Consider the following 27,080-nt stretch of genomic DNA (forward strand, 5'->3'; position numbering starts at 1 on the left):
TGTTTTCTACACCATGAACCAAGAGCGCTAAGCGACGAGCTCTTCCGAGGCCCATGTTCTAAACGGGCCTGCAAAGGGCCTTCGGCCAATTCACCGCTCTGTTTCGATGGAGCATTTATCTACCGCAGCGTCATTTTCCAACGAGCAGAAGACGCAATCTGCGACGAAGAACGCCGCCGCGCGTTCCGCGTGTTCCTCGACAACAACGAAGACGCCCGAGGTGGATACCGCGGTAGTGCCCGCCGATCCCATCGTCGCCAATTTTCCCTCCCAACAGCGAGAGGTAGACACTCCGACCGGGGAAAGGATGGAGGAAGATGCTACCCCGAACATTTACGACGACAAAACTGACGACGACACAGGTGGCTGTTGGAAGACAGTCATACATAAGCGACGCAGCCGTCAAACGCACGCTAAGACGCAACCCTCCGAGAACATCTTGGGCATTCCGGACGCCTCCTAGCCTACCGTACGCAAGCGCAGTCGGAATCAGAACCTGCCTCAACTTCCGTTGCATGATGAAAAGATAATTCTGCGGCCTCACGGAGGATAATGCCTCGATAAGTGGACGCGCCCAGAACTCGCCAGTGCTCTATGGAGTGCAGCCCGCTTGACCACCGACGATCGTCAGGACATCATATACCGACTGCGACCTCAACAGAACTTGGAAATCATCAGCACACCCCAGTCACACGTAGCCGACGCATTGTACAAGGTGAGGGAGCTGAACCTTGGTCAGCGGGTCTATCCCATCAGAACATATTTTGCGGCCCCAGACAACTCATGCAAGGGAATTGTCCTTGGTCTTTTGCCCGGTACACCGTCTTCCAAGCTAGTGGAAGAGCTTTTGGCTCCTGGAACTCAAATACTTCAAGCACGAATGATGGGTCAAACCAACGTTGCGTTGGTAACATTTGAAGGACTTAAAGTACCTCGCTACGTGCGTTTCTATGCTGCAGAACTCCGCTGCTACCCCCATCGACCCCACCAACTGGTCTGCAAGATATGTCACAAGCTCGGCCATTGGGCTGATTACTGTCCTACGCCGCACGTGGTCATTTGCGCGACGTGCGGGACTGACAAACCCACGCCGTCACATCCGAGCACCGCACACTGCAGATCCTCTGACAGGGCCCACCCTACAGCGGATCCAAACTGCCCGCGGCGTGCTAGGCAGACACTGAACAAAGCTTGGGTGCGGAAAGCTCTCGAGAAAGAGCAGCGTGAACTTCAACGCTCCAGCGACTCGACCACTACCACAGATACGGCGGAGACCCGAACGTCGCGCGCCCCAACAAAGGAGACCACACAAGACCGGTCGGAGACCCGTTCGAGATTCCGTGGCAAGTTCCGGACCCGCTCCAAGTCTCGGTCCCGATCCCGTGAGGCATCGGTGCGCCTCCCAGAGAGGCGCCTTCCTTCCCCATCTTCCCAACAACCCTACAAGAAGGCCCTGCAGACCAACGCCCCAGCCAAGGTGACCCTGGTCCCTTCAGGGGTGCAGCGGACCCTGGAGAAGAAAACAGCAATGGAGGCGCCTCGGGAGGTAGGTCGGGCGAAGGGTACCCCACAGCTCGCTCCGCCCAGTCAATCTCTCCCTACCCCATCCCCTATTACCAATTCGTTACCAAATCCCGATCCTCTAATAGAAATAGCCCACCTACGTCGTGACATGGAGGCGCGCTGTGAGCGCCTACAAAAACAAATGGACGCGCTGGTGGCAGACATGCGCACTAGTATGCAGGCGGCTCTGGACAGGATAGAACGCCAAATGGAGGCCCTTCAAATAGGGATTACGGAGCAAGTAAGATCATGTATAGAGTGCACTTTCGCACGCATGCAAGTTCCTGAGCTTAGCGGTAACAACGAAAGCGCGCTTTCCGACCAAGGCTCTCGGCCGCAACCTTCAAATGTGGGCACCCGGCGCCCGCATCCCTATGCACGACTGCCTGCTTCCTCTCGCGATGATGATGGCGCCGCGTAACGCGGTGCAACTAGTGGTGTGGCAGTGAAACTGTAGGGGATTCCGCCGAAAAGGAGGTTCCCTACAGCAGTATATCGCCACATCCACGAACCCTCCCGATGTCATCCTCTTACAGGAAGTCAATTGCACCCCTTCTTTATCCGGCTACAGCACGCTCTCGGGTGTCTCTCCTCTTGTGGGAGCCCTAGTTTCGAAACATGTTACATGTCGCATGCATACCACTAACATTGACATTCCTCACCAAATATAGGAAATCATTACGCAAGGCAAACGCAGCGAGAGTCTGTTTATACTCAATGCATACAGTTCCCCCCGTTCGCGAACGCACTGTTTTCAGCACCTACTAACAGAATTTGGTAGGTTTGGACGGGTTTGTGTGGTGGCCGGCGACTTTAAGGCTCCGCATACTGCATGGGGTTACGTTAAATCGCAGGCTAAAGAGACCCGCTTATGGAATGCCATCTGTAACATGAGATACACACTGCTTACCGACCCAGAGCACCCCACTCGGATGGGCAACAGCGTATCTCGTGACACCTGCCCTGACCTTACCTTGGTGCGCAATACTGGCCCAGTCGTTGCGCACGGGCCTTTAGAGGAGCACCTTGGTAGTGACCACTACATTGTGGCGACCACCTTGTCATTACGGGGTGCGCGCAGGCCCGAGCGAAATGAGCGTATAACGGATTGGGCGAAATTCAGGGAACGTCGCCAGGACCCACCTGAGCGCCAAGGGTACGAACGCTGGCTTGACTCTCTCGCACAAGATCTAGAGGCCACCACGAGCACACTGCGCACCACAACCGAGACACCACACATAGACCCGCATTTACTTCATCTTTGGAACGCCCGCAGAGGGTTGACACGACGATGGAAACGACAACGCCTCAACCGAAAACTTAGGAAACGTATTGATCAAATTACACGGGAATCTCAGGATTATGCAGAGATCCTTACGAGGAATAACTGGCGAGGATTTCGCGATCGCCTCTCAGGCACATTGAGCACAGCAAATACGTGGTCAATTCTTCGCTCACTCACAGATCCCACCACAACAAAGGGGAAAACATTTCAACAGCTGCACATCCTAATGCACGAGTACAGGGACGATGTCTCGACACTGCTCAGAGAGCTAGAGAAGCATTTCATACCTACAGGCCTGCCGCCGCAGTACCCGGACTATCCTTACGTAGGCGAGGCGAACGAATTGCTCGATGTAGACATCACATCTGACGAGGTGCGGGTAGTCCTACAAGACCTACGCCGCAACACGGCACCGGGAGCCGACCACATCCGATTCGCCACCCTTCGTAACCTCAGTGACGCGGATAGTAACCACCTCACCCATATCTTCAATGATTGCTGGCGCAAGGGCATGCTTCCCCAAGCATGGCGACACGCCGACATCACACTGATCCCCAAACCGGGCAAGCCTGTTAAGGTTGAAAACTTACGACCCATCTCCCTAACATCCTGCACTGGTAAGCTCATGGAGCATGTACTCTTGCAGCGTCTACAGCCCTTCCTCAAAGAAAAATCATTCTTTTCTAACTCACAATTCGGATATCGGGCTCATCTGTCTGGCAAAGATGTGCTTTTACAATTGCGGGAGGAAGTCCTATAGGACCTCCGTCGACCGCCCAAGCGAGAGCACTCATCGCCTTAGACCTAAAAGGGGCATTGATAATGTTGAACATGACCTCATCCTTCGCAATGTTGCACATTCACACTGTGGAATTCATATGTGCAACTATATCCGCGCATTTCTTCGAGATCGCACAGCCACCGTAGGAATGGGACCGCATCGATCCGGTACGATTCGCCTTGTAGGACGTGGGACAACCCAGGACTCAGTTCTTTCCCCTACTCTATTCAATATCGCGCTCGCAGGGCTCCCCCGGCTACTCGACCAGATCCCTGATGTCGCCCACGCTATTTATGCGGACGACATTACTATCTGGTCGACACGGGGTTCCGACGGAGCCATCCAGGACCGACTGCAGCAAGCAGTCGATACAGTTTCCGAGTACGCGAGAAAATGCGGCTTAAGATGTGCTCCGGAAAAGTCGGAGCTCATAATCATTCGGCCCCGTAGCCGTTCCTCTACTCCCCCTATCACTGTGCACGTGGATGGCACACCGATACCACAGGTTAATCGTGCTCGTATCCTCGGCCTACACGTCCAAGCGGATGGCAGGTCAAACTACACTGTTTCCCTTCTATCCAGACAGATTGAGCAAATTCTGGCCATGATCCGGAAGGTCTCCAACAGGCTCTCGGGCCTTCGAGAAGAGGACCTGCTGCGCTTGGTGGAGGCATGCGTGATCAGCCGCCTTACATACCATCTCCCATTTCAGCGGTTGACCCAAGCGCAACAACTTCGCATAGACGCAATGATTCGCAAAGCGACGAAGCTGGCTCATGGCCTCCCGAACTATACTAACACACCGTCTCCTTAACTTAGGGACACATAACACACTAGGCGAGCTGCTAGAGGCACATTGGGTCAGCCATCGCCAGCGCCTCCTACTCACTCCTACTGGCCGCCATCTTCTCACACGGCTAGGATACTCTGTCCCTCCCCTTGAGTCTGAAACCCGTCCAACGATCTTGTCGTCAGCGATACGCCAAGCAATAAGTATTCATCCATTGCCACGTAATATGCACCCCGAGCATGACAAAGGGCGGCGCAAAGCCCGTGTACGATACATTGGCCGCATGCTTGCAAACATCCCGGAAACACATACTCATACACATACACGGACACATCACGCACTCAAGAGGGCTATACCTCGGTAGTTTTGGATGGCACCGAATCCCTGAGAGACTCTGTTGCAATGCGCGGAACAAATGCCGCTTACGAAGAAATTCTCGGTGTTGCTCTTGCAATTCGATACGCCATCCGTGTTCCTGAGGAAGTGTATATATTGGCAGATTCGCAACAGGCATGCCGGGCGTTCCTATCAGGACATGGCATCCCGAGAGCGGAGCACCAAATTCTCAAACATATCCCGCAAAATACACCAACCACACCTCCCCGCATCCACTTACTCTGGACCCCTGGTCACACCTCGCTGCCGGGTAACGAACGCGCACATGTGGTTGCCCGAGAAATTTCCCTCCGGGCGACTCGGCGTGGTGAGGCGACTAGTTCAGAGTGGGGGGATCCCTTGCTCTATTACAAAGACATACTCCGTCATTATACATGCATTCGTCACACCCACACCGCACCACCGCTGTCCTTCTCGCGGGAGGAAGCAGTGGCATTGCGCCAGTTACAAACCGCAACTTTTCCAAGTCTTGTCTCTCTAAATAAATTCTACCCACACTGTTATGCAGATCGTTGCCATGGCTGTGGCAGCTCGCCCACAATCTTCCACGTCACGATTGAGTGCTCTGCAAACCTCTTTCCTCCCTTGCCAACTCTCCTTTACCCCCTACGCAACAAAGAGCTGTGGGACGATGCCCTCCGTGACGGACCTCCCGAGGTCCTCCGAGCTGTGATAGAACGGGCTCGAAACGTCGCCGGAATCATCTTAGGGACCCTGGACTGAGGGTTCCTCCCACACTGCTCTCGCCATTCAAATATTATTAATAAAGATGTTTTACTCTCTCTCTCCCAGTGCTGCCGAGCGGAGCGCTTCCCCTCTCTTCCCCCAAACGGCGCCCGAGGCTTGAAATTCCCTCGCTGTTCAATGCATACTGCAGCAAACCCAGGCGTTGATCGTCGTGCCACTCCCAGTCCACTAACGACGTGGTGTAGCATGCGTGACGGTTTGAAGCACGTACTGGCACAGCGATGGAGTTCATGTTGATTCCAGCAAATCTGTAGCGTCCGAGCATGTATTCTCGCATGCTGGTTGTGTCGCCATTCAAACAATGTGTCGGTTTCACTCAAACATACCAGCCAATTGACATTCCTTCGATCTGTAGAAAAGAGCTCGTGGTTTAAAATCCTAAACCAGTAATTTTCTCTTCCCCTGTGCATATTGCGATTTCTTGCATATTTCATTTGGACTTCACCTTTCACTTTTGCGTTTTTTTGTGTATTGTTTAACTGTACTGTGCAAGTATTCACTAGTGTCTTGTATCTTATGTATTTCTGCACTAGTGCCATTTTATAACATATATAGTTTTATTTTCAAAAGCCACTATTGCCAAGTATATTTAGCTTTTGGCAAGTTAAAGCTTATATCAAACGCTTATACACTTGTGTTTCCAACTTAGTTACACCTCTAAAACATCAAGATAGGGCCCTACAAAAGTGGATAAGTGTGCTTCAAGTGTTTTGAAAGTGCCCGGCAAAATTTTCGATAAATCAATTAATCGATGAAAAACCCATCATCAAACGCGATTAATCAATTAAAGGGTCAAATGACGAACGAATAATCGTTAATCGAATAAATAAGTTTATCGACCATCACTAACTCAAAGCTTACAGTCCAGGCCCGTGCTTTACACAATTCTATTCCTCTTCTTTCTTTCTTTCTTTTTTTTATCTTCTCTTGTTTTTTTACATTTTCTGCCCTTACCCCATCCCCCTGTGCAGAGCAGCCAACAGGACACTTATTCTGGTTAACCTCTCCGCCTTTAACCTCTTGTTTTCCGTACTTCCTCCCTTCCAGCAATTCTAGCTATATTAGTAAGCTGTACCATTGTACAATACAAATAAAGCAGCTTTTATTGTGAGACGAAGCTGTCTTGGTAAGCCAGTAAAGGCGCGAAGACGAAATAAGCATGGCGATGCCAACTTGAAATTCGTGCGCCAGAGCGTCGTGGCGTCATGAATTATGATGGTTTATGCTCGGGTCTACAGTTATACCTGTTTATCGGTAAAGATGGACTACACTGTCTTCTTAAAAGCCGAAGACTAAACTTAGCAAGTCTGAATAATTTTTAATGAGCACCAACGGCCTAAACGTGATATATATATATATATATATATATATATATATATATATATATATATATATATATATATATATATATATATATATATATATATATATATATACACTTAAATTCGGGACGTCGCTTTGGCCGTTCCGGCGCTGAGTTTGTGGTGGGAAACTAAAGAAACAAAGACAATATTCCCCTTTAATTTTCTCTTCTAATAACCAACCTATCACCGCAAAACTAACAAAAAGATATGTTTTGAAGAAATACTAAGCAAGTTAAGTATACCTGCTAGCAAATCTTCCAGCCCATACGTTCAAAACATGGTGGTTCGTCAGCGGATGGATGAATGGATGTTATGAGCGTCCCATTTAGAACGGGGCGGTGGGTTGCGCCACCGAGCTTTTGCTATTATACTGCCTAATGTCCTACCTAGGTTAAAAAAGAAAAAGAAACAAAAACCCACGATGAATTCTAATAACCAAATTTTCTGACCCTCTATTGTGAACTTTGTTTTTGTACGTCTCCATTTTTTGTCGTTTCCCTACTTTTCTTCCACCAATCTGCCAATTGCCCCTTACTAATCTTCATTGCGGACATGTTTACTTTCCCCCTGCTCTCGCTGAACCCAAGGTCTTCAAGGAGGCCAGTGGTGCCTAATCGACCGCTGAGCAGATATCTTCAGATTCTAATAAAGCAGCGGTTCATGGGGCTTAGTGCCATCTGTGGGATGAGGGAACACTTCCGGCGGAAGAGAATATAATGTGACGACATGTCCGTTAAAAACAGAAGTGACATCATTTTGTTCTCAAAGGCGCGATATTTGTTTTAATGGCCGGCCATTATATTATGTATATATGTATGTCATGTACTTGTATGTATATTGAAATGCCCCGCCATTCGACTTGATAGGCGTTTCGAGCTTGCTTTCAGTGCGAAAAGCGATGCAGGAAAAGGACAGCCGCATGGGTGTAGGAACCGCACCCCTGCACAGAACACACCTTCTTTGGTGGCCGACGAAAACGTTAGCAGCAGAGTGCTGGTCCTATCGTCGGACGCCAAGCCCGTTGGCCAGCGCAGTCGCACGAAAACAACTAAAGTAAACAATTACCCTGCGGTCGTAACTCACTACTTTTGACTGAACAGGTTAAGAAGCGATGAAGCTACCCGCGTCACCAAATTCAGACGAACGTCGGCAAGCAAAACAGCACAACGTATGAGGGGTGCGCATTGTAACAGGTGAACTTTACGAGTGCGCCTTTCTGTACATTTCAAGAGCTGTATTGCATTGCACGTGATAGCGGCGTGAAACAAGGGCCCTGAAAAAAAACGATATTTATTGATAATGATAACATAAAATAGAGGGGTCTTTTATTTACTCGTCACGCATATATGAAAGTGATTTGGAATTATATTTTCCTTGAATGAATCTGTCTCGCTTTAATTGAAAAACGCTTTCTTCTTTCACAATGTTTGTTCCCTCCAAACGTAGTCACGCTTCATTCATTGCTCCCATAACCACCCTTGCTGATGTCGGCAACAATTTGTTACGAACCTCTTTTCGCCCGAAGCTTCACCACCAATTTGGATCGACCTTGTAGTTTATTTATTTATTTATTTATTGTCATACTCTCAAGGCCCGGAGGCATTACAGAGAGGAGTGGTGATTATTACAAACATATTCGTTAACAATATTCTTGAAGTTTGTGGCATCAGAAATGGCAGTGATGGAGGCAGGGAGGCGGTTCCAATCATTCGTCGTTCTTGGTATAAAGGAATCAAAATAAACGTTGGTGCGACAAGTTGGAACTTGTCCGTGCGATGATCCGTGAAACGATGATCCGTGCGTGACGATATGTATGATGGCGGGGAGATTAGTTCATCCTTAAGCGTTTCGTTAGAGTAATAAATCTTGTGAAAAAGGCATAGGCGAAAGTATTTACGACGTAATTCTAGGTTAGGCAAGTCAAGGGTTAGTTTCATTGATGAGACGCTTGCATGACGAGAATAATTCGAAAGAATAAAACGAGCAGCTCGGTTTTGAATGGATTCGATGGTGTTTTTTAGCTTTAGAGTGGAAGGGTCGAAAATGGAGCATGTATATTCAAGTTTAGGCCTCACTAAGGATTTGTACAGAAATAACTTGACAGCTGCAGTTGCCGATGAAAAATTACGCCGTAAAAACCCAAGCATGCGATTAGCGTTACCGTAAATGTAATTTATATGAATGTTTATATTTATATGAATGTAGATACCAAGATATTTATATGATGATACATTTTCTACAGGTATGTTGTTAATATTGTGCGTAGGAAGGGTGGTATTTCTTACAACACGGGACACACGCATCGCCTTACATTTATTAGAATTGAGCTTCATTTGGAATCTAGCACACCATGATGTTACTATGCCAATGTCTGATTGAAGAGTAAAGCAGTCGCCAGAGTAACTCTGGCGTCTCCTTAAACGTGACCATTGCCGATTATCCTGGGAAAAAGATTGGGCTTATTCGTAAATGTGTGAAGAAGGTTCCACCAAAGATGTTTCTCGTATTTCTTTTTTTTTTGGATGTGTCTATGTGTGCAACGTAAGCGCTAGTTGAAGTTTCGCGAAGAAACGAAAGATCGTTGTAGGTAATCTTTTTTAATCAAGTGTGAAACTGGGTACAATGGCACATCTTATTTCAAATACTTTACTGGAGTGGTTGTTTCATGTGACGTCATAGGTGAACACATTTATTAAAGCGACACTAAAGGTTAACATTAAGTCAACGTGGACTGTTGAAATACCATCCCAGAAACCTCGAAACGCTTGTTTCATGCGAAGAAGAGACTTATATTTCAAGAGAAAATGCGTTCTGAAGCGTCCGCATTCCTCTAGCGCAGTCCAAATCGCCCGCCCTCCGATCGAGGAGTGGTGACGCCATGGTCTCATAGTGACGTTACGCCATCGGTGAGTAAAACGGCGCCCGCAGACGGTGCTACGGCTTTTCCGCGCAAAACGCAAACGCGCGGCCAGAAACAAAGCCAAGACAGAGCTGACAGCAGCGCGAAAGCGGAACTATGGTGGCTAGCGGAAGGGAAAGCGCGCGACGATAAGCTGGTTCTTTATTTTATGACGCCAACTTTGAGGCTCGTTCCAATGGACGACCCTGACAACGACACATTGGCTCGCGATGCTGGGCTCGACTTCAGCGATTTGAGCACTGATGAACCTGACCTGCTGCTGAGGGCTCGCGCTGCCGGCGTCGCTGCGTACTACTACGTCGGCAACTGTATGTCATGGCTGTACATATTCGCACATTTGTAGCTTTTCCTTCGTGAAAACCAAATGCCGCACTCACCGCCCCGTCTTCGACCTGCAGTTGTATTTGCGCTTCGGAGAATGCAGGCAAGGCCGACGGAACAGCGCTACGGGAAAGCATTGCTTTGAAAGGCACTCGACACGACTTCAGTAAGTGGGCGTTGAACTCGTAATCCTCTGGACGAAAGTGCAGCGAGCACACTGTGCGATTTTTAGGCTCTTTGCCAACGCGCTGTGGCAGAGGTACGGCACTTAACCACTTCGAACGGAGAGGTTCACTCGTTGGCACGCAGTGATAAATAATGTTGGATTCGCTGCTGCGACTGCCCTTGGCCAAGATCCGCGGACGGTTCGCGCATCCCACGACATCACATGGACGTGGCATTCTCCCTGCTTATTCCAAATGCAAGTTTTGCGAGCCCGCAGAACCAGCGTAGCACGACGCGATAACGAAAATGAAACTCCAAAGCGCGCGCGGCGCTGAGTCGAGTGAGCAGAGTCGAGCGAAAACGAAACCTTTCGACCACCCATACTGAAGGGTAACGTCAAAATGTTATTTTTTCTTAGAATCGAACAGAAGTAGACAAGTATCATTTTCTTCCGTCTTATAACCTAATGAAATGATCTTTTTAATACGAGTAGTGGAGTACTACTGACATAAATTATGATGAGGAGTGCCTTCGTCATCGGGCTAGTACCGGAATGTCGCTGGGGCGTCTCAAATCGTGTCATGCATTTACCTCAATTTCTCAGTTACTAAAGCTCTGTTCGTGATTATATTGACGCCTTAGACGTTCTAGAGCATTGCTTTATCACTTTAACTTAACTTCATAGTAACCTTTAGTGTCCCTTTAATTTTCCGCTTTTATTTGGCACAGTTAAACAGCAAAAGCTTGTGCGTTCTTAAATTTTTTTTCATAAACGTCCCTAAAGGTCCAGCGACAACATTTGCTTACTAATTTTTGTGTCTGCTAAAGGTAATTTTCGACTTGAAATTAAAAACCTTTTCCAGAAAATTTTTCAAATTTGGCATAAAGTCACTTTTTGACGGTGTTCAGACCGAAATGAAGCAGTAAGACCCCCCCAGATAAAGATACGTGAGATACCTCATTATACGCACCTACCTTGCATCTTGTTGTCTATAAATTTTAATTCGAGTAAAATTTTCTTTCAGGCGAGCAAAATATTTTTGAAGCCCGCAACCAATCTCACCGGTATAGGCACTCCCGAATTGTGCCTTTTCTGCAGAACACGTATGCGCCACCGGCTATTTTGCTGAGACGCGTATGTTACTGCGGCTATGTGCCAAGCGAACGCGTGCTCTGTGTCGCTTGACATCAGTATAAGTGCATCTTAAACGGCACATGTTGGTCAGTTCACCACTTTTAATTTTGGGTGCTCGGGCCGGTCAGGTTGGCGAACATCGCCTATTAGGTGTAAGCTTTCTGAAGTGGCAGATAGAGGCTAACTTAGCCTCATTCGGTCCTATGCAGATGCATAATAATCACACGGTTATTTTTTTTTCTCTGCGGCGCTTCACACCAGAATGAAAATGGCGCTTGATCAGGCCCACGGACACTCACAGCAGACTATAGCCTGCCAACTGGAAATTTATTGACTCCTACGCCATGGTTGGCGCGGACTGTCTTCGATTCAGGTTCCTATATAACTCTTAATCTGCTGATCTGTGGTAACTACAAAACAATGAATCAGTCCCATGCACAACAGCTCGTGTCGGATAGCTATCCAGTCCTGACGACGACCTTAACCAGTCATGGTTTACTTTCATCATACTAACTGCGTTTCACGATAATATATTATCGTGAAACGCAGTTACGGAGGCGTCAACATTAAAACAGTGCAAGCGGGTACCTTACTGACATTTACTACGCACAAAAAAAAACATGCGCCTATGTTTTTCTGCATGAAGAGTTCAAAAATTCCATTGTCGCCTGCACGTGTTTTGCAGTGAAGGCACAGTTTGGGAGTGCCTAGCGGTGAGATCGGTTGCGAGTTTCAAAATGTTTTTATCGCGTCAAACAAAATTTTGCTGTGATTAAAATTTTTAGATCACAAGATGAAACGTTGGTACGTATAATGAGCTATGTCACGTATTTTTATCTGGGTGGTCTTACTGCTTCATTTTGGCCTGAACACCGTCAAAAAGAGACTTTGAGCCAAATTCGGTAGCAATTTTCTATAAAAGTATTTGATTTCATAGTCGAACATAAGTTTCAGCATAAATTATAGCAAAGGGAAAAAATAGCAAAAAAAAAAAGGATATTGCGGCTGAAACATTAACGATTTTCATGCAAACAATTTCTAAAAGCTCACTACTTTTTGCTATTTTACTAGCCAATTAAACGCGGAAAGTTCATAAATGTCAGGAATTCAACCGGCTCAAACCTGGCCGCGCAGTGAAGAATTTGCCCTTGCAAGCCTTGGTTTCAAAAAACTGAAATGCACTGTATAAAAATGGAAACCAAATCAACCGCGAGATTGTAAAGCTTACTTAATGCATGTTAACTCAGGCGCATGCGTCAGCCAGACTTCTATCTCTCTGTATGATAAAGAAACCAGAGAGAGAGAGAGAGAGATGAAGAGGAAAGGCAGGCAGGTTGACCAGATATCAGTCTGCGGTTCGCTACCCTACACTGGGGTGGGGAGATAGGGGTTAGAAAGAGGACACAGAGGAAAGGGTTAAAAAAGAAAAAAAGAAACAAAGGCACACACAGAGACACACACACACGAAGGGCGTTCCAGTCAGAGACGTTCACAAAGGCCGGTAGATCGCAAGAAGCGCAGTAGTGCTTGCACGGCCTTCTTGCGCGACGTTAGGTCCTGGCGATGGTGTATAATTCCTTCTTCCGATAGAGGTCGGTCGTCCTGCTCCAAGTTGTTGCATTGCAAGATAGGCTGACACCCTTTCATCACTTGTGCTCATCACATGGTCCCATTTTATGTATATTTATTCACTTATTTGAAAAAATAAACCAGTTGTCAGTCTGCGCTAAAAAAAAAAAAACACTGCACCTTTGTCGTCTACTTCTTTTGTCCTTCGTCCGGGTTGCATTGCCGACCGCTAAGAATATGTTCATAAATATGTTCACCTATGACGTCACATAATAGAACAGCGCCAGTAGAATATTCTAAAATAAGATTTCTCATTGTAACTAGTTTGGCACTTCATTAAAAGAAAAGTTCATCCAATCAACTTTTGCTTATTCGCTTAAACTTTAAAGAGCGCTTACGTAACCAATAACTTCTTTAGAAAATACTTTTTAGAAATACCTTTTAGAAATACTTTGTGAAGCCTCATTAACACAATCGTCAATTAGACTATTTTTTTTTTCGAGAGAATCGGCGAAGGTCACTTTCGGGGTCTGGGATGTTTCGCGTGGAATGACGCAGCTACGTCACAGATGGACGTCTGCTAAGGTGCTTGTCAGTTGCGCAACCTACCCGGCAGGCTAATTTAATTAAATACCTGTGGTTTTACGCGCCAGAACCACGATCTGATTACGAGGCGTGTCCTAGTGTGGTACTCCGGAATTATTTGACCACTTGGGGCTCGTTAACGCACGCCTATAGATAGAAGCACCACGAGCGTTCTTGCATTTCGCCCCTTTCGAAACGCGGTCGCCGCGGTCGCTATCAAACCGGCGCCCTCAATCTCAGCAGCGCAACCTGAGTTCACTGCAGCGCAACTCCATAACCACAAAGCTACCACGGTGGGTATAGGTATAACGATCGGCTGCATTGTATTTCAATAAAGAGCCAAAGGACAAAGCTTCACAAGCAGTTTCAAGAACTTCCTTACAACTGCGCTGCAACATTCGAAATACGAAAATATATGTTGAAATCCGCGACGGCGCACTGTCGTATTGACGCTGGGGTAACGGCGCGCACTGAGAAAGAAAATGCAAGTTTGACTTTTATTCTCTCTTCTAATAAAAAAACCTATTACCGCAAAATTTGCAAAAACAGTTTCGAAAGAATATTTCTTGAGTCTAAACTGATTGTTTCTCTTTAGCGTCGTTTTGACAGTAGATGTTAACATAAACAAAATTATATTGTCACAAAAAAAAAACAAATCGAAGCAGTTTTGACGCCCTCATTACAATGCTCGGCTTCGAAATATGTGACTGTTAGTTCGATACCTGCTCGGATATCTTATATCGCGCTGTACCTGGACGAAAGCGAACAACAGGATCGGCTCGTCTCGTAGCTAAGAATTACTTTCCGCAGTAAGACGAGCTTCGGACTCTTGAACATTGCATCTGTTAGGACGCTTAATGCCCACATAACTTGTGTGTTGTACATATTTCTATAGACCATACCAATATGAAACCACAATTTCACGTTAGCTCAGATTTGTTTGACTTAGAAGCACTGATGTATGCACAATATATAACACTGTGGTACACGTTTCTGATGCAGAGTTGCGGAGCAATAGTTCTGACACTTTTCCTCGGCGTCGGTGTAACCGAGCGAACGAGCACAACAGCGAAGGATGAAAGAGAGAACGCGGAGCGGGAGATGAAAGACGCGAGCCGCGAACGGCGGAAACCAATCAGACGCCCGTTTGCTTCAAATCAAATCAAATCAAACTGTATTCCAATATTCGTTATTCCAACATTCCAACATTTCAGTGACGTGAACGCGGGAAAATGGTGTCATGCGGACCCGCCCGACCGCTCGATGCGCACTCATATCTGCACTCTTGGCGCGGTAACGTTTATTAAAGGGTCATATTCTTACAAATTTGTGCACCTATAAATAGAAATTGCATAGTAACCTCTGCTCAAGTAACCTTCAATAAACGCGTATACTCCCACAAATTTCCGCACCTATAAATAAAAGCAAACTTCTAACTTTTACCTAAGTAACGTTTAATAAAGGGGCATATTTTTACAATTTCATGCACCTGTCAAGTAAGAAGTATATAGCAACCTTTAGTATAGGTACACGTAGCCTTTTGTATTGTAACCTTTCGTATAGGCATACAGTCTTGCAAGTATTCACCCTAGCATCCTTCTGCGCATGCCAATGAATATAGAACACTGACTCTCCGGCCATCCGTCAAACTTCACCGCAATGAACTAGCGTAACTCACTGAGCAGCTCTTTATAAAAATTATATTTAAATGGATCGGCCAAATTTAAACAACTTTCTGTTACCAACGTCTGGAGAATACACTCTTCTGAATATATAGGCATTTAAGACACTTTGTCCTAACTTCTCTGCAGCGTTATAGCAGCGCTTTTGTCAAGCTTAAAATTCTCCTATAACTCAGCAGGGAAGTCACGTCTAAGTGCCGTGAGAGCGTACGATATCAGAAAAAGGTAACATTTCGACATAGGTAACGGAAAGTTAGTGAACTTCAGCCGGTCTTCTGAAATACCATTTTTTGAAAGCGCTGCTCATTAAGTTACGCTAGGGCACTGCAATGCAGTTCAATGCATGCCCGAAAGGAGAATGTTCAAAATTCATGTACATGCGTAGAAGGACGCGCGGGTGAATACGTGTAAGACTGTATGTCCATACGAAAGATTACAAAAAAAAAAGTTTATGGAAATGGCCATAGGAGCTGCGCCCAAAATTCTTAGACATGACTCATTCTCTAATATTAATATGCAGGGCTTAAGGCAAAATGACATCTTACTGCTGTGAAAGCTTCATAGCGGCGACAGACATCACAATTTGCGCGATAGTCAGTGCAAATAATTCGGGACAATATTTTACTGATTAGCTTTGTTTCATTTCTTTATGGGAGATGTCATTGCATATTGAAGGCAGCCAGTACTGAAAGCATACCAATTTGCTATAAATTGTGCCTGGCATCAGTTTCCAGAAATTGGAAGTCAGTATGTTCAATGAAGTGCCTTGCTGTTTCAGTTATTGTCTCTGCACCTCCTGCAGCAAAATTTTGTAAATAAATATCTCAACTGGAACAGCAAAGAGTATGTGCTTTTGAGACTATTCTCCGGCATAATGCTTCCAGTAACCCGCTATGGAGTGCTGATTGACCAGCAATTGGTCAATCAGCACTCCAATTGGTTGTTTATATGCTAATCAGTCAAATGTTGTAATATTCGTACCAATTACTATTTCGCAAATTCTGTTGCTACTATTATAAAACTTGTTCAGCAGAAATCAACATTTCGTCTCAAATTCTTCATTTTTATCATTCAGGGACAGTCTCGATCAGAGTGTATAAGTCACCTTTGCCGCTTTGCTATTTTACAGCGCCGGTCACTTACACAAGGCAGCTTGCAGCAGTTACTATTGAAGGCACGATGCATTAAAAGAAGTTGTAACTTTTGAAATAAACTAGCACATACTTGGTAATTTTAGGATTAAATGTGCAAAACAAAGAATAATTGATGGAATATGCGGTATGCTGCTTTTGTATTTGTGCCGTTCTCGCACGTGGCGGTTAATCCTCCTAAGCGTGATCATCTCCGCGAACGGCACGTGGCAGAAGTCAACTGCACTCTATTTACAGAAGAAGTTAAATCTTCTAAAAATTGATTACCTCTTCCAAATCCAAAACTCTGAAAAGGTGCTAGGTTTTGTGGAAAAGAATTTTGACAAAGGTTTATGGTCTGCTAGTTGGACATTAAGAATTTATAGTACTCCTTACCACAAGACAAACTCCTCCTTTGCGTAGAAGAGTGCACTGACAGCTTTGGCTCGGTAGCATTTCAGAATTCAGTAGGTATGTCCATAGAAGTTCTCCTTGAATTGCTAAGCTTTTATCTGAAGACTACTTACGTGTTGAATGGAATGACGAGATCTTCATTCAAAGGAGGTGATCTGTGTAGACTCATGCAAGCTCCTGTTCTTAGCGACATATTTTAGCCCATTGTGAAGACTACTTTTTCACAGCCTCAAAGATTTTAATAATGCGAATGTATATACGTATGTCAACGATTTTTTTTTATTTTAATGTAAGGAAGCGAAGATGGTTTTCCAGCCACTGTAAATCAGCTCCTATCGCTTTTTCGCGAATGTTGCAATCCTTTAATATTAATGAAGGAAATTCCAGAAGATGGTGTTTTACGGTTTCTTGATTTGAAGCTTTTAAAACTCACTCACAATCATGCGTGCAGGGAGTACCATCCAAGGGCTTGTAAAACACTGTTACGTTATCATTCAGCCCATTCGAAACTTGTTAAAAGAGCAATAGCTGGACAGTGCTTAGATAACGTTGGATTTCGTTACACACAGTGCTTAGATAACGATAACACACAGTGCTTAGATAACGTTGGATAACGTTGGTTTCGATAACGTTGGATAACGTTCAGGACGTTAACGTCCTGAAGAAATCTTGTTTTCATCCCATGGCAACAAGTTTCGAAAGGCAAGTGACACGACTTTCGTCAGCAGGGTATCCTGACAGTGTCCTAGTATCTATAGCTGAGGGAAAGTGGAAAAAGGAAAAAAAACATGAAAGACGCTTTCAAGAAGGAAATACATTCCGCAGTGTAGTAATTCCGTACATGCACTATACCTCGCACCGCCTAAAAAAGATAGAAAATCGTAGCAATATCAGAGTAGCGCTTTCCGTCCCTGAGAAGCTATGGAAACTTTGCCAAATGACTAATCCTTTCCAGAAAAAGAAAGAGTCGTGCACTGTCAGACATCGTGATCCTTTTGTAACGTGTGTGTCAGGCGTGGTATATGAAGTTTCCTTATCGTGTGGTTCCAGCTATATCGGTCAGACTGGAAGGTGTCTGCATGAAATACTTCTTGAACACTATAGAGGAAGGTGGGGAATTACCACGATGGGAATCTTTCTGTGCATTGTCATAACTGCGGAACAAAGAACAAGAAGCAGTGTAAACCCTTGTTCAACATGTGTAAGATAGTAGCCAAAAATAAGTACCAGGATGTTAGGGGCATAATTGAAGCAGATTGCATTAGAAAGGAGGGAGTGTCGGGTGTCAGCGCTCCTTCTGTTTTTGTGTCGTCCAAAGAAAGTAAGTTTCTGAGCATAGCCACCTGATGTCGGCATTTCGGTCTTGTGACGTCATGAATGAAAGTATTCATATGATGCAATTTTGTAAATTTTATTATTATTTATTATTATTATTTGTTTTGAATACATATACACAGTTAACAGGAAAGGGAAAGCGAGGAGCAGGCTGGCAACTGCCACCGGAAGGGGCACAACGCCTGCCTACTCTTCTGAAGGGAGGTGACAGCAACGCAGAAATGGAAGATAGGAAGGAGGGGAGGAAAGAGGAAAGGAAGAGGAACAGGACAAATCTAAAGACTAAAGTAAAGTAATCGATCAGTTGGAAGTAAGCAGTTGTGTTGTCAACTCCTCACTTTGTCCTTGTTTGTGCGCGCTTCACCGTGATCTGCTATTATTCTTTAAATAAGTATAGTTTACAATTCAATAGTAAAATATCCATATCAGTCTGACCATATCAACACAAAACGCCAGTTCCATGCATGAGGTCTAATGCTAGCTGTGCGTCTGAACAGAAGACAACATAAACTTTACCTTTAAGAATAACAAACACGGTGACTAACAGAGATACAAAAAACTAGTTTTTAGGAAGCGCGCAAGTAGTTCGCTTCAAAAAAACTGAGTAGCGTGAGCATGAGCATGAACTGACGGTAAAATGTACGACAGAGACATCATCATCGTCATCCGCCTACTTTACGTCCACTGCAGGACGAAGGCCTCTCCCTGCGATTTCCATTTACCCTTGTCCTGCGCCAACTGATTACAACTTGCGCCTGTGAATTTCCTAATTTCATTACCCTACCTAGTCTTCTGCCATCTTAGACTGCGCTTCCCTTCTCTTCGCACCCATTCTCTAACCCTAATGGTCCACCGGTTATCTAACCTGCGCATTACATGACCGGCCCAGCTCCATTGTTTTTCTCTTAATGTCAATTAGAATATCGACTATACCCGTTTGATCTCTGATCCAAACCGCTCTCTTCCTGTCTCTTAACGTTACGCCTAACATCTTTCGTTCCATCGCTTTGCGCGGTCCTAAACTTTTTCTCAAGCTTCTCTGTCAGTCTCCAAGTCTCTGCCCCTTATGTCAGCACTGGTAAAATGCACTGATTGTACACCTCAGTGATAATGGTAAGCTTCCAGCGCGGAGCTGACAATGTCTGCCAAATGCGCTCCAACCCATTTTTATTCTTCTGAAAATTTCATTCTCATGATCAGGGTCCCCTAGTCAGTAATCGACCTAGGTAAACGTACTCCTTCACAGACTCTAGAGGCTGACTGGCGATCCTGAACTCTTGTTTCCTTGCCCGGCTATTGACCATTATCTTTGTCTTCTGCATATTATTCTTCAACCCCACTCTTACACTTTCTCTGTTAAGGTCCTCAATCACTTGTTGTAACTCGTCTGCAGTGTTGCTGAATAGAACAATTTCATCGGCAAACGGAAGGTTGCTGAGATATTCGCCGTCGATTCTTACTCCTAAGCCTTCCCAGTTTGAATACTCCTTCCAAGCACGCAGTGAATGACATCGGATAGATTGCGTCTCCTTGTCTGACCCCTTTCTTTATAGATATCTTCCTACTTTTCTTGTGTAGAATTAGGGTAGCTGTGGAATTTCTGTAGATATTTTCCAAGATATATACGTAAGCGGCCTGTACTCCTTGATTACGTAATGCCACTATGACTGCTGGTATCTCTACTGAATAAAATGCCTTTTCGTAATCTATGAAAGCCATATAGAGAAGCTGATTGTACTCTGTGGATTTCTCGATTACCTGATTAATGACATGGATGTGATCCATTGTAGAGTATCCCTTCCTCCAGCCCTAAGCCAGCCTGTTCCCTTGGTTGTTGCCCTTATTCTTTTGGAGATTATTTTGGTAAATATTTTATATAATACTGGAAGTAACCTAATGGGCCTATAATTTTTCCATTCTTTACCGTTTCCCTTTTTGTGTATTAGTATACTGTTTGCATTCTTCCAGTTTTCTGGGATTCTTGCAGTCAATACACACTGCGTATAAAGAGTCAACACATTTCCAAGCATTATGCCATCTCCATCTTTGATTAAATCGACTGTTATTCCATCTTCTCCTGCCGCTGTTCCTCGTTTCATGTCTTGCAACGTCCTTCTCACCTCATCGCTAGTTATAGGAGGAGTTTCTGTATCCTGTTCATTACTGTTTCTAATTGAGGTATCCTTTCTCCTCTAGGTACTTTACAGGTCAGTATAGAATTCTTCCGCTGATATTACTATATCTTCGAGATTGATGATGATATTGCCCTGCTTATCTTTCAGTGCATACATCTTGGTTTGTCCTCTGCCGTGTTTCCTTCTCACTGATTTCAGGCTGCCTCCATTTTTTACGGCTTCTTCACTCTTTCTCGCGTCATAATTTCGAATGTCACTCATTTTCGCCTTGTTGATCAGTTTTTACTGTTCCGCGAATTCTATCCTATCTCTTGAGTTGGACACTTTCATTCTTTGTCGTTTCTTTATAAGGTCCTTTTTTACTTGGGAGAGCTTGCCTACTGGTTGCCTTGGTGCCTTACCTCCCACTTCAATTGCTGCCTCTGAAGCCAGCCTAGTTACGGTTTCATTCATTACCTCTATGTCACCTTCATCTCTCTGCTCTAAGGGTGTATATTTGTTTGCAAGTACCAACCTAAATTTGTCTGCTTTTACCCTTACTGCATCTAGGTTGGCCTGTTTCTTCTTGACAAATTTTACTCTTTCTCTCTTCAAATGGAGTTGAATCCTAGCCCTCACTCACTTACGATCACTTCACTTTGCCCTACCTAACACTTCTACATCCTGCACTATGCTGGGATTGGCAGAAAGTATGAAATCAATCTCATTTCTTGTTTCACCGTTAGGGCTTTTCCAGGTCCACTTTCTGTTGCTACACTTCCTGAAGAAGTTGTTTATTATTCACAGCTTATTCCTTCCCGCGAATTCTACCAGCATACGACACAGACACACACCGGCAAATAAATCACTGAACAAGAAGCATTGCTTACCTAGGTCACATTTATTGCTGTCTTCGCATTTGTTACAGCAGTCACAACACAACCGATGCTCAACACTCTCAGGTAAGCAAAGAACTTTTACCATTGTCCATCGGCAATGCGGCTCTTTGCAGCGGCCACGCAGCACGCCAAACATGTTCCTGCTGCACGGCGTCATGGCTTCATTTCAGCGGCTCGCGCCCTTTTATGAGTATTTTTGGTAACTGTACCACGTGTCACGAGCGACTGAGACACACAACACGCTTGGTAAGCGCACGCCACCAAATCGGAGAGGGTAACAAAGTCGTTAAAGCGATAAAACAAAGCGCGACACCGACCGTTACAAAAATCCCGCGCGGGCGATACTCTTCCCGGCATGCATCTCGAGAGCTGCGTAACGCAGAGAAGGACTCATGCAAAGGACTGCGCTCATGTTTGGCTGAAGCTGAAGCTGTTTGATTACGCCGTGCGTCTACCGTAACTAAAAATAATAGTCAATCTACAGTTCTGTCAAATTGTCACAGAACCATATATCATGCTAATATTATATAATTTAAAGATGCTGCTTTCGTTTGTACACACACACACACATATATATATATATATGACTTAACCATGCGCTCATGACATTTTGTGACATTGCGAAGCCAAAGATCCCAACTGTACCAATAAAATCTTAATTTAGTCCAACCTGTCTCAATCCCACTGCCGCAAATCATATCGCACAGGTTAGTCTGGCTGAAAACACCATATCAGGATCGCAATTAATACGACACAATAATCTGTAAACTGCTAATCCATACAATTGGCCCGCTGAGTCATGAGTTAAAACTTTTTATAAGTTACAATCTAACGGTTATAAAATATTTGGCGTTGCAGTAACCTTTAAAATAGATACTTCGACACATGTAACCTCTATCCATGATGGAAATTAACAAAAGCACAAAGATCGAGCTGCTTTTAGTAACCGAGTAAACTTTATGTTATAAGTTACTTGCAAATATGGGTTAACTTAAATGTTACCGTGCTTAGAGTGTGGTCTCAGCCGGACCCCTCGCTTCGTAACATCGTCTGTTCGCGTCAGCTCTCGCTCGCGCTTGTTTGATTTGCTTGGTTTGGTCTCGTTCGCGCTTGTTTAGATTATCATCGTTTGAGATTGTTTGTTACAATAATGAGTATAAACCGAGACGCCCTGATGGGAAGGCTTTTGGAGACAGTGCACCATATCCGATTCTGTACGACAAGACGGACCCTGAATACAAGGAACCCGCCGTGGTTGCTCAGTGGCTGTGGTGTTAGGCTGCTGAGCACAAGGTCACGGGATCGAATCCCGCCCACGGCGGCCGCATTTCGATGGGGGCGAAAACACCCGTGTACTTAGATTTAGGTGCCCGTTAAAGAACCCCAGGTGGTCGAAATTTGCGGAGCCCTCCACTACGGCGTGCCTCATAATCAGAAAGTGGTTTTGGCACGTAAAACCACATAATTTATTTATTTTTTATTACAAGGACGCGGAGGCGACGCCCAGTACCTCATTCTCCTTGATTTTGGAACGTGGCGACGCCGCAACAGAAGAGAGCACAGCAACGTGATTACGATCAGTGGCAACGACGTCGTCATCTTCGTAAGACATGACTCGCGTTAAGAACGAAGGACGAAGCATGTGAACACAGCACCGACCTGCCAACAAACGAAGAAAAAAGCACGCGACGTCTCTTCACCGATGACGCCGTCGATAAGGCATGCGGCGAGCGCGTCAGAACAAAGCGCTGCGTGAGCGGAGGTCTCTCTGCGGTGGCTGCTTTGAATCGTGACCTGCACGCTGCCTCTCGCGTTCTCAGGATTAGCGAGGCAGTCGCGCCGCACTTCGCTCATTTGCACTGTGCAGGCATGAGACAGATTGTCCGGGCCAACCAATATATCGCGAAAAGAAACCACGTTGTTACGTTTCGCCTACGACGCGCGGTTTAGCCGGCGCGACTGCAACAAAGCGGCAGACATTTTGGCCCGTTCGGCGTCGCCGCTACGCTCCCCGCCAAGCGCGTCCAGGCATGTTCCGATGCCACGTGTCTTCATGTGCGTGTGTGAGTGTATGAGCCATTGTGCCCGACCGGAGGCGATACGACAGTAGAAGTCACCTTCTCCTCCCAGCCATTGTGCCCGACCGGAGGCGATACGACAGTAGAAGTCACCTTCTCCTCCCAGCCATTGTGCCCGACCGGAGGCGATACGACAGTAGGAGTCACCTTCTCCTCCCAGTCTTTGTGCCCGACCGGCGGCGCTACGACAGTATGCGTCACCTTATCTCATTGTACAATCACGTGCTCGTCTATTGAGGGGTTCCTTCTTGCCCTCAACTGCGAGAGTATAAAAACAGCTGCCCCCGGACGCCAAAAGAAGGGCTCCGATTTCTTCTGTCGAGTAAAGTGCTCTCCCGTCTCTCTACTTCGGTCAACCTGACCGCCAACTCTTTGCGATGTTAAAATAAACAAGTTGTTTTGTTGTTACCAGTCGACTCATGCTTTGCCGGGACCTTCGGATGCTTCCAGTTGTACCCCAGGCCGCCAGGCCAACGCTACCCTTGGGGCTTGCGACCCAGGTGAAACAACGGGCGTCAGCGCCGAGTTCCCAACAGGTCGTACCACCGGTGCGACCACAACAACCGTTGCCATCGGTGGGATTCAAACAACGTATACTGCTGCGCTCAAATTTCGCATTCGGGAGTATCGTAATCATCGGTGGATTCTTTAACTATTCGGTGGCCCCATGGTCGATTACTCCCTCCCAAGTAATGACGAAGCACAACTCTACCTATGGCGTTTGTGAATAGTCGAGAACCTAAGCATGATATGGACAGAACGATTCAGCGTTTCCCATGAGTTTACGCTGCTAAGCACGAGGTCGCGGGATCTAATCCCGACCGCGGAAATCGTAGTTTGATGGGGGCGAAATACAAAAACGCCTGTGTCCCGTGAACAATTCTGGGCTGTCCAGCAGGCTCACGACGTGGCCGTGAGGCTTGGCCTTCCGGTCCCGACGTGGGAGCGGCCCGCTTAGTGGTTAATTATCCCTACTTGCAGGACCAAATAAAGATTTCCTTCCTTCCTTCCTTCCCGTGCATCGGGGCACGTTAAAGATCCCCTGGCGATCAAAATTAATGCGGAGTCCCCCACTATGCAGTTCCTCATAATCAAATCATGGTTTTGATACGTAAAACCGCAGAATGGAATTCAATTAAATTCACATGAGTTTGAATCGAGAAATCCGGGTCGGCCACGAACTAAAGCTTCTTCTTAATTCAACCTATTTTCTCCCATTCAGAGATAGCAGAACAGAACCACTGAAAATCAACCTTGAATAAGTCCAACCCGTTTATAACAAACCTGAATATTTCGAACATTGTACGCAATAAACAAATGTCCCCTGGGAAATCGCACGTTCAAATGCGCTGTGACTGCTGCATATGCGTTATGCGATTGCTTCAAGCTTTATCCGAACGCACGACCGAGACATCGAATGACGTCCAGCGTCATGCTGACGTAAAGTGCTATTTCCTTTATCACTTTCATTGTGCTGACACCACCTCGAGTGTTCCCTTTTATGAGAAAATTTTTATTTTAAAGAAAACAATGAAACTGTCGTATCTAGGTTCCGGATGTTTTCACAAATAGGCGATGGGGCTAGGTTAGCATAGCAGCAAGAAATTTTTCAACGATAATTTCGCTAATTAATATACTTATGCCAATTACTTCTTAATTATTAACTTTAGGGCATGCGTTTTAGGCGTGAAATTGAAGCCGAATAGAAGTGAAGTCGTGTATCCTTGACAGATAACCTTAGACTAGCATTATTGTCGAATTTTTTTTTCTTGCTTCTAATGTCCGCCTAGCCACATAGCCTATCAGCAAAAACGGCAAGGCCCCAGATATAACAGTTTTCTTTAATGTGTTGCGCATAAAAGAAACATCTAGTATAGTTTCAGACACATTCAACACTGCGCGGCCTATCTAAGCATTTAGGAGTATCGAAGTGTGTGCTGGGGGGGGGGGGGGGGCGTCACGTCATTACATACGCACATACGGTGCTTTTCGTAATAATGATCCAAGTGAGTCTGAGCATTTGCTGTCCACTTGGATCACTGCACGTAAAAAAAAAGAGAAAGAAAAAAAAGTGAGGCAAAAGGTATAGTTTGGAAACCAATCTGCGAGTACCACGTACTCGCAGAATTGGGGCACCAAGCTTTATTGTAAAGCTCAGGTATAGCATGTCTGGCATGGCGGAGCGCATGTGAAGACTGCACACTCTCCATCTGAATTTCAGCTATCGGAGCAACGAAAAATGTGCGGGCACCCTGGTGCGTGGTCATACGACAAGCCTGGTCACGTGCTCAGTGGCTTCGAAACATTTGACAAGGACTCTGTCATTGGAACTCGATCGGCACTCCTAAAAAAACAAAAAAAGAATCATATCCCCGTCTCCAATAATCCGATAGTCATGTGGGCTTTGCATAATATTTTATAACCTCGTATCTGATTATTAGATATAGGGGATGAGTTTTTTTTTCTTTCTTTAGAGGGTAAGAACAAAGAGAGTGCGAGTCGTTACTTATGTTTTACAGCGAAAGAGACTTCGGTCATGTACTCACGTTTGAACGCCCACATCTCGCCTTTTCTCAGCGCGAGCGCCGTCTTCAGAAGACCCAGCTTGCAGTCAGTCCTGACCATCGGGTGCTTGTGGATGTACTTGAGAAGGGGCCTGAGTCTTGGTTCAAGAGCATTGAATGCGCCTTCCAAGTCAGCATTCAAGTTTCTCGTCGTTGACTTCGGCAGCGCTGTTGTAGTCGGACTCACGGTCGTCGATTGATTCCACTCCCCTGTGAATTCCAGTGGCGACGAAGCCAGCCATTGGACACAGACGGTCACGATGCAGGCAGCCTGGAAAATGAGACTCATGGATGCCGACACACAGGAACGCTCTCGTGTAGTGAGGCTGCTCCTGCAACGCCAAAGGTGCCACTCGTGCCAGCGGTTTCCCAGGACGTCCGCCACAGGAAGGGTTTCTCCAAATGTCCTTCTGCTGATTTTCGTTTCCTCGTATTCGCCTATGGCCCCCGCCACCCGAAACGTCAGAGTCCGCAGCGCCGACGCGTCGGTGTTGTGTCACCTCGAGCTCCACGTCGTTGTATGCTCAGCAAACTTCCTCGAGGGCTCGACAGTTGCGCGAAGCGAACGCCTATAAGCTCGCATCCACATTTTTAGTTTACAGTTCATGATGCATATGCGGGGTCAGTTCGGGACAAATAGGCGCATATATACTGTGAGTCACGCCAAGCATACGACAGATGACAGGTTCAGCATTTGCTAGGAGGAAAAAAGCCAGTCCTTGGAAGTGCAGATCTTGTTCGTACATCGGCGCAAACAATGGTGATGTAACTCTCACTTCACGAAAATGGAAAACGTAAGGAAAAGGAACCGGGGGGAAGAGGGGAGGGGCGCAGAGAGAGAGGAGGGGGAACTTCAAGCGCTTTCCACAGCTCTCTCGTCATTTTTCATATATCCTGGGGCCTGTAAACAAAGTTTCCCTTTAGGTGAATTTCTGACTGTGCAAATGTCAATTTTCAAGAATCTTTAAAGGGATTTGTTTGAATCAGTCAAACAGCTCAGTTCGCACTGCACTGGTAGCAAAAGCACTAGGCGAATTTCAATGCAATATTTAGTAGACTCTCACTAAAACGAACCTGGTTGAGCCGAATCTCCCGATGTGCCAAACAACGTCCAAGTGTTTGGTTAGTTGTACCATAGGCCGCAAGCAAAAATAGATAGATAGATAGATAGATAGATAGATAGATAGATAGATAGATAGATAGATAGATAGATAGATAGATAGATAGATAGATAGATAGATAG

General features: G+C 45.8%; 1 protein-coding gene across 1 annotated transcript in view; it reads right to left on the reverse strand.

The window, feature by feature from the left end:
• The window catches only part of LOC142571992 (nose resistant to fluoxetine protein 6-like), an 85,115-nt gene extending 58,920 nt beyond the window's left edge, over positions 1-26,195 (reverse strand). The window contains exon 1 of the mRNA XM_075680766.1: positions 25,820-26,195. Within this exon, the coding sequence (XP_075536881.1) occupies positions 25,820-26,126 (307 nt within the window). The 5' untranslated portion in view covers positions 26,127-26,195. The remainder of the gene's footprint in view (positions 1-25,819) is intronic.
• Between the last annotated feature and the right edge of the window lie 885 nt (positions 26,196-27,080).

This window comes from Dermacentor variabilis, chromosome 1 (assembly GCF_050947875.1).
Source record: "Dermacentor variabilis isolate Ectoservices chromosome 1, ASM5094787v1, whole genome shotgun sequence".
Taxonomy (NCBI): domain Eukaryota; kingdom Metazoa; phylum Arthropoda; class Arachnida; order Ixodida; family Ixodidae; genus Dermacentor; species Dermacentor variabilis.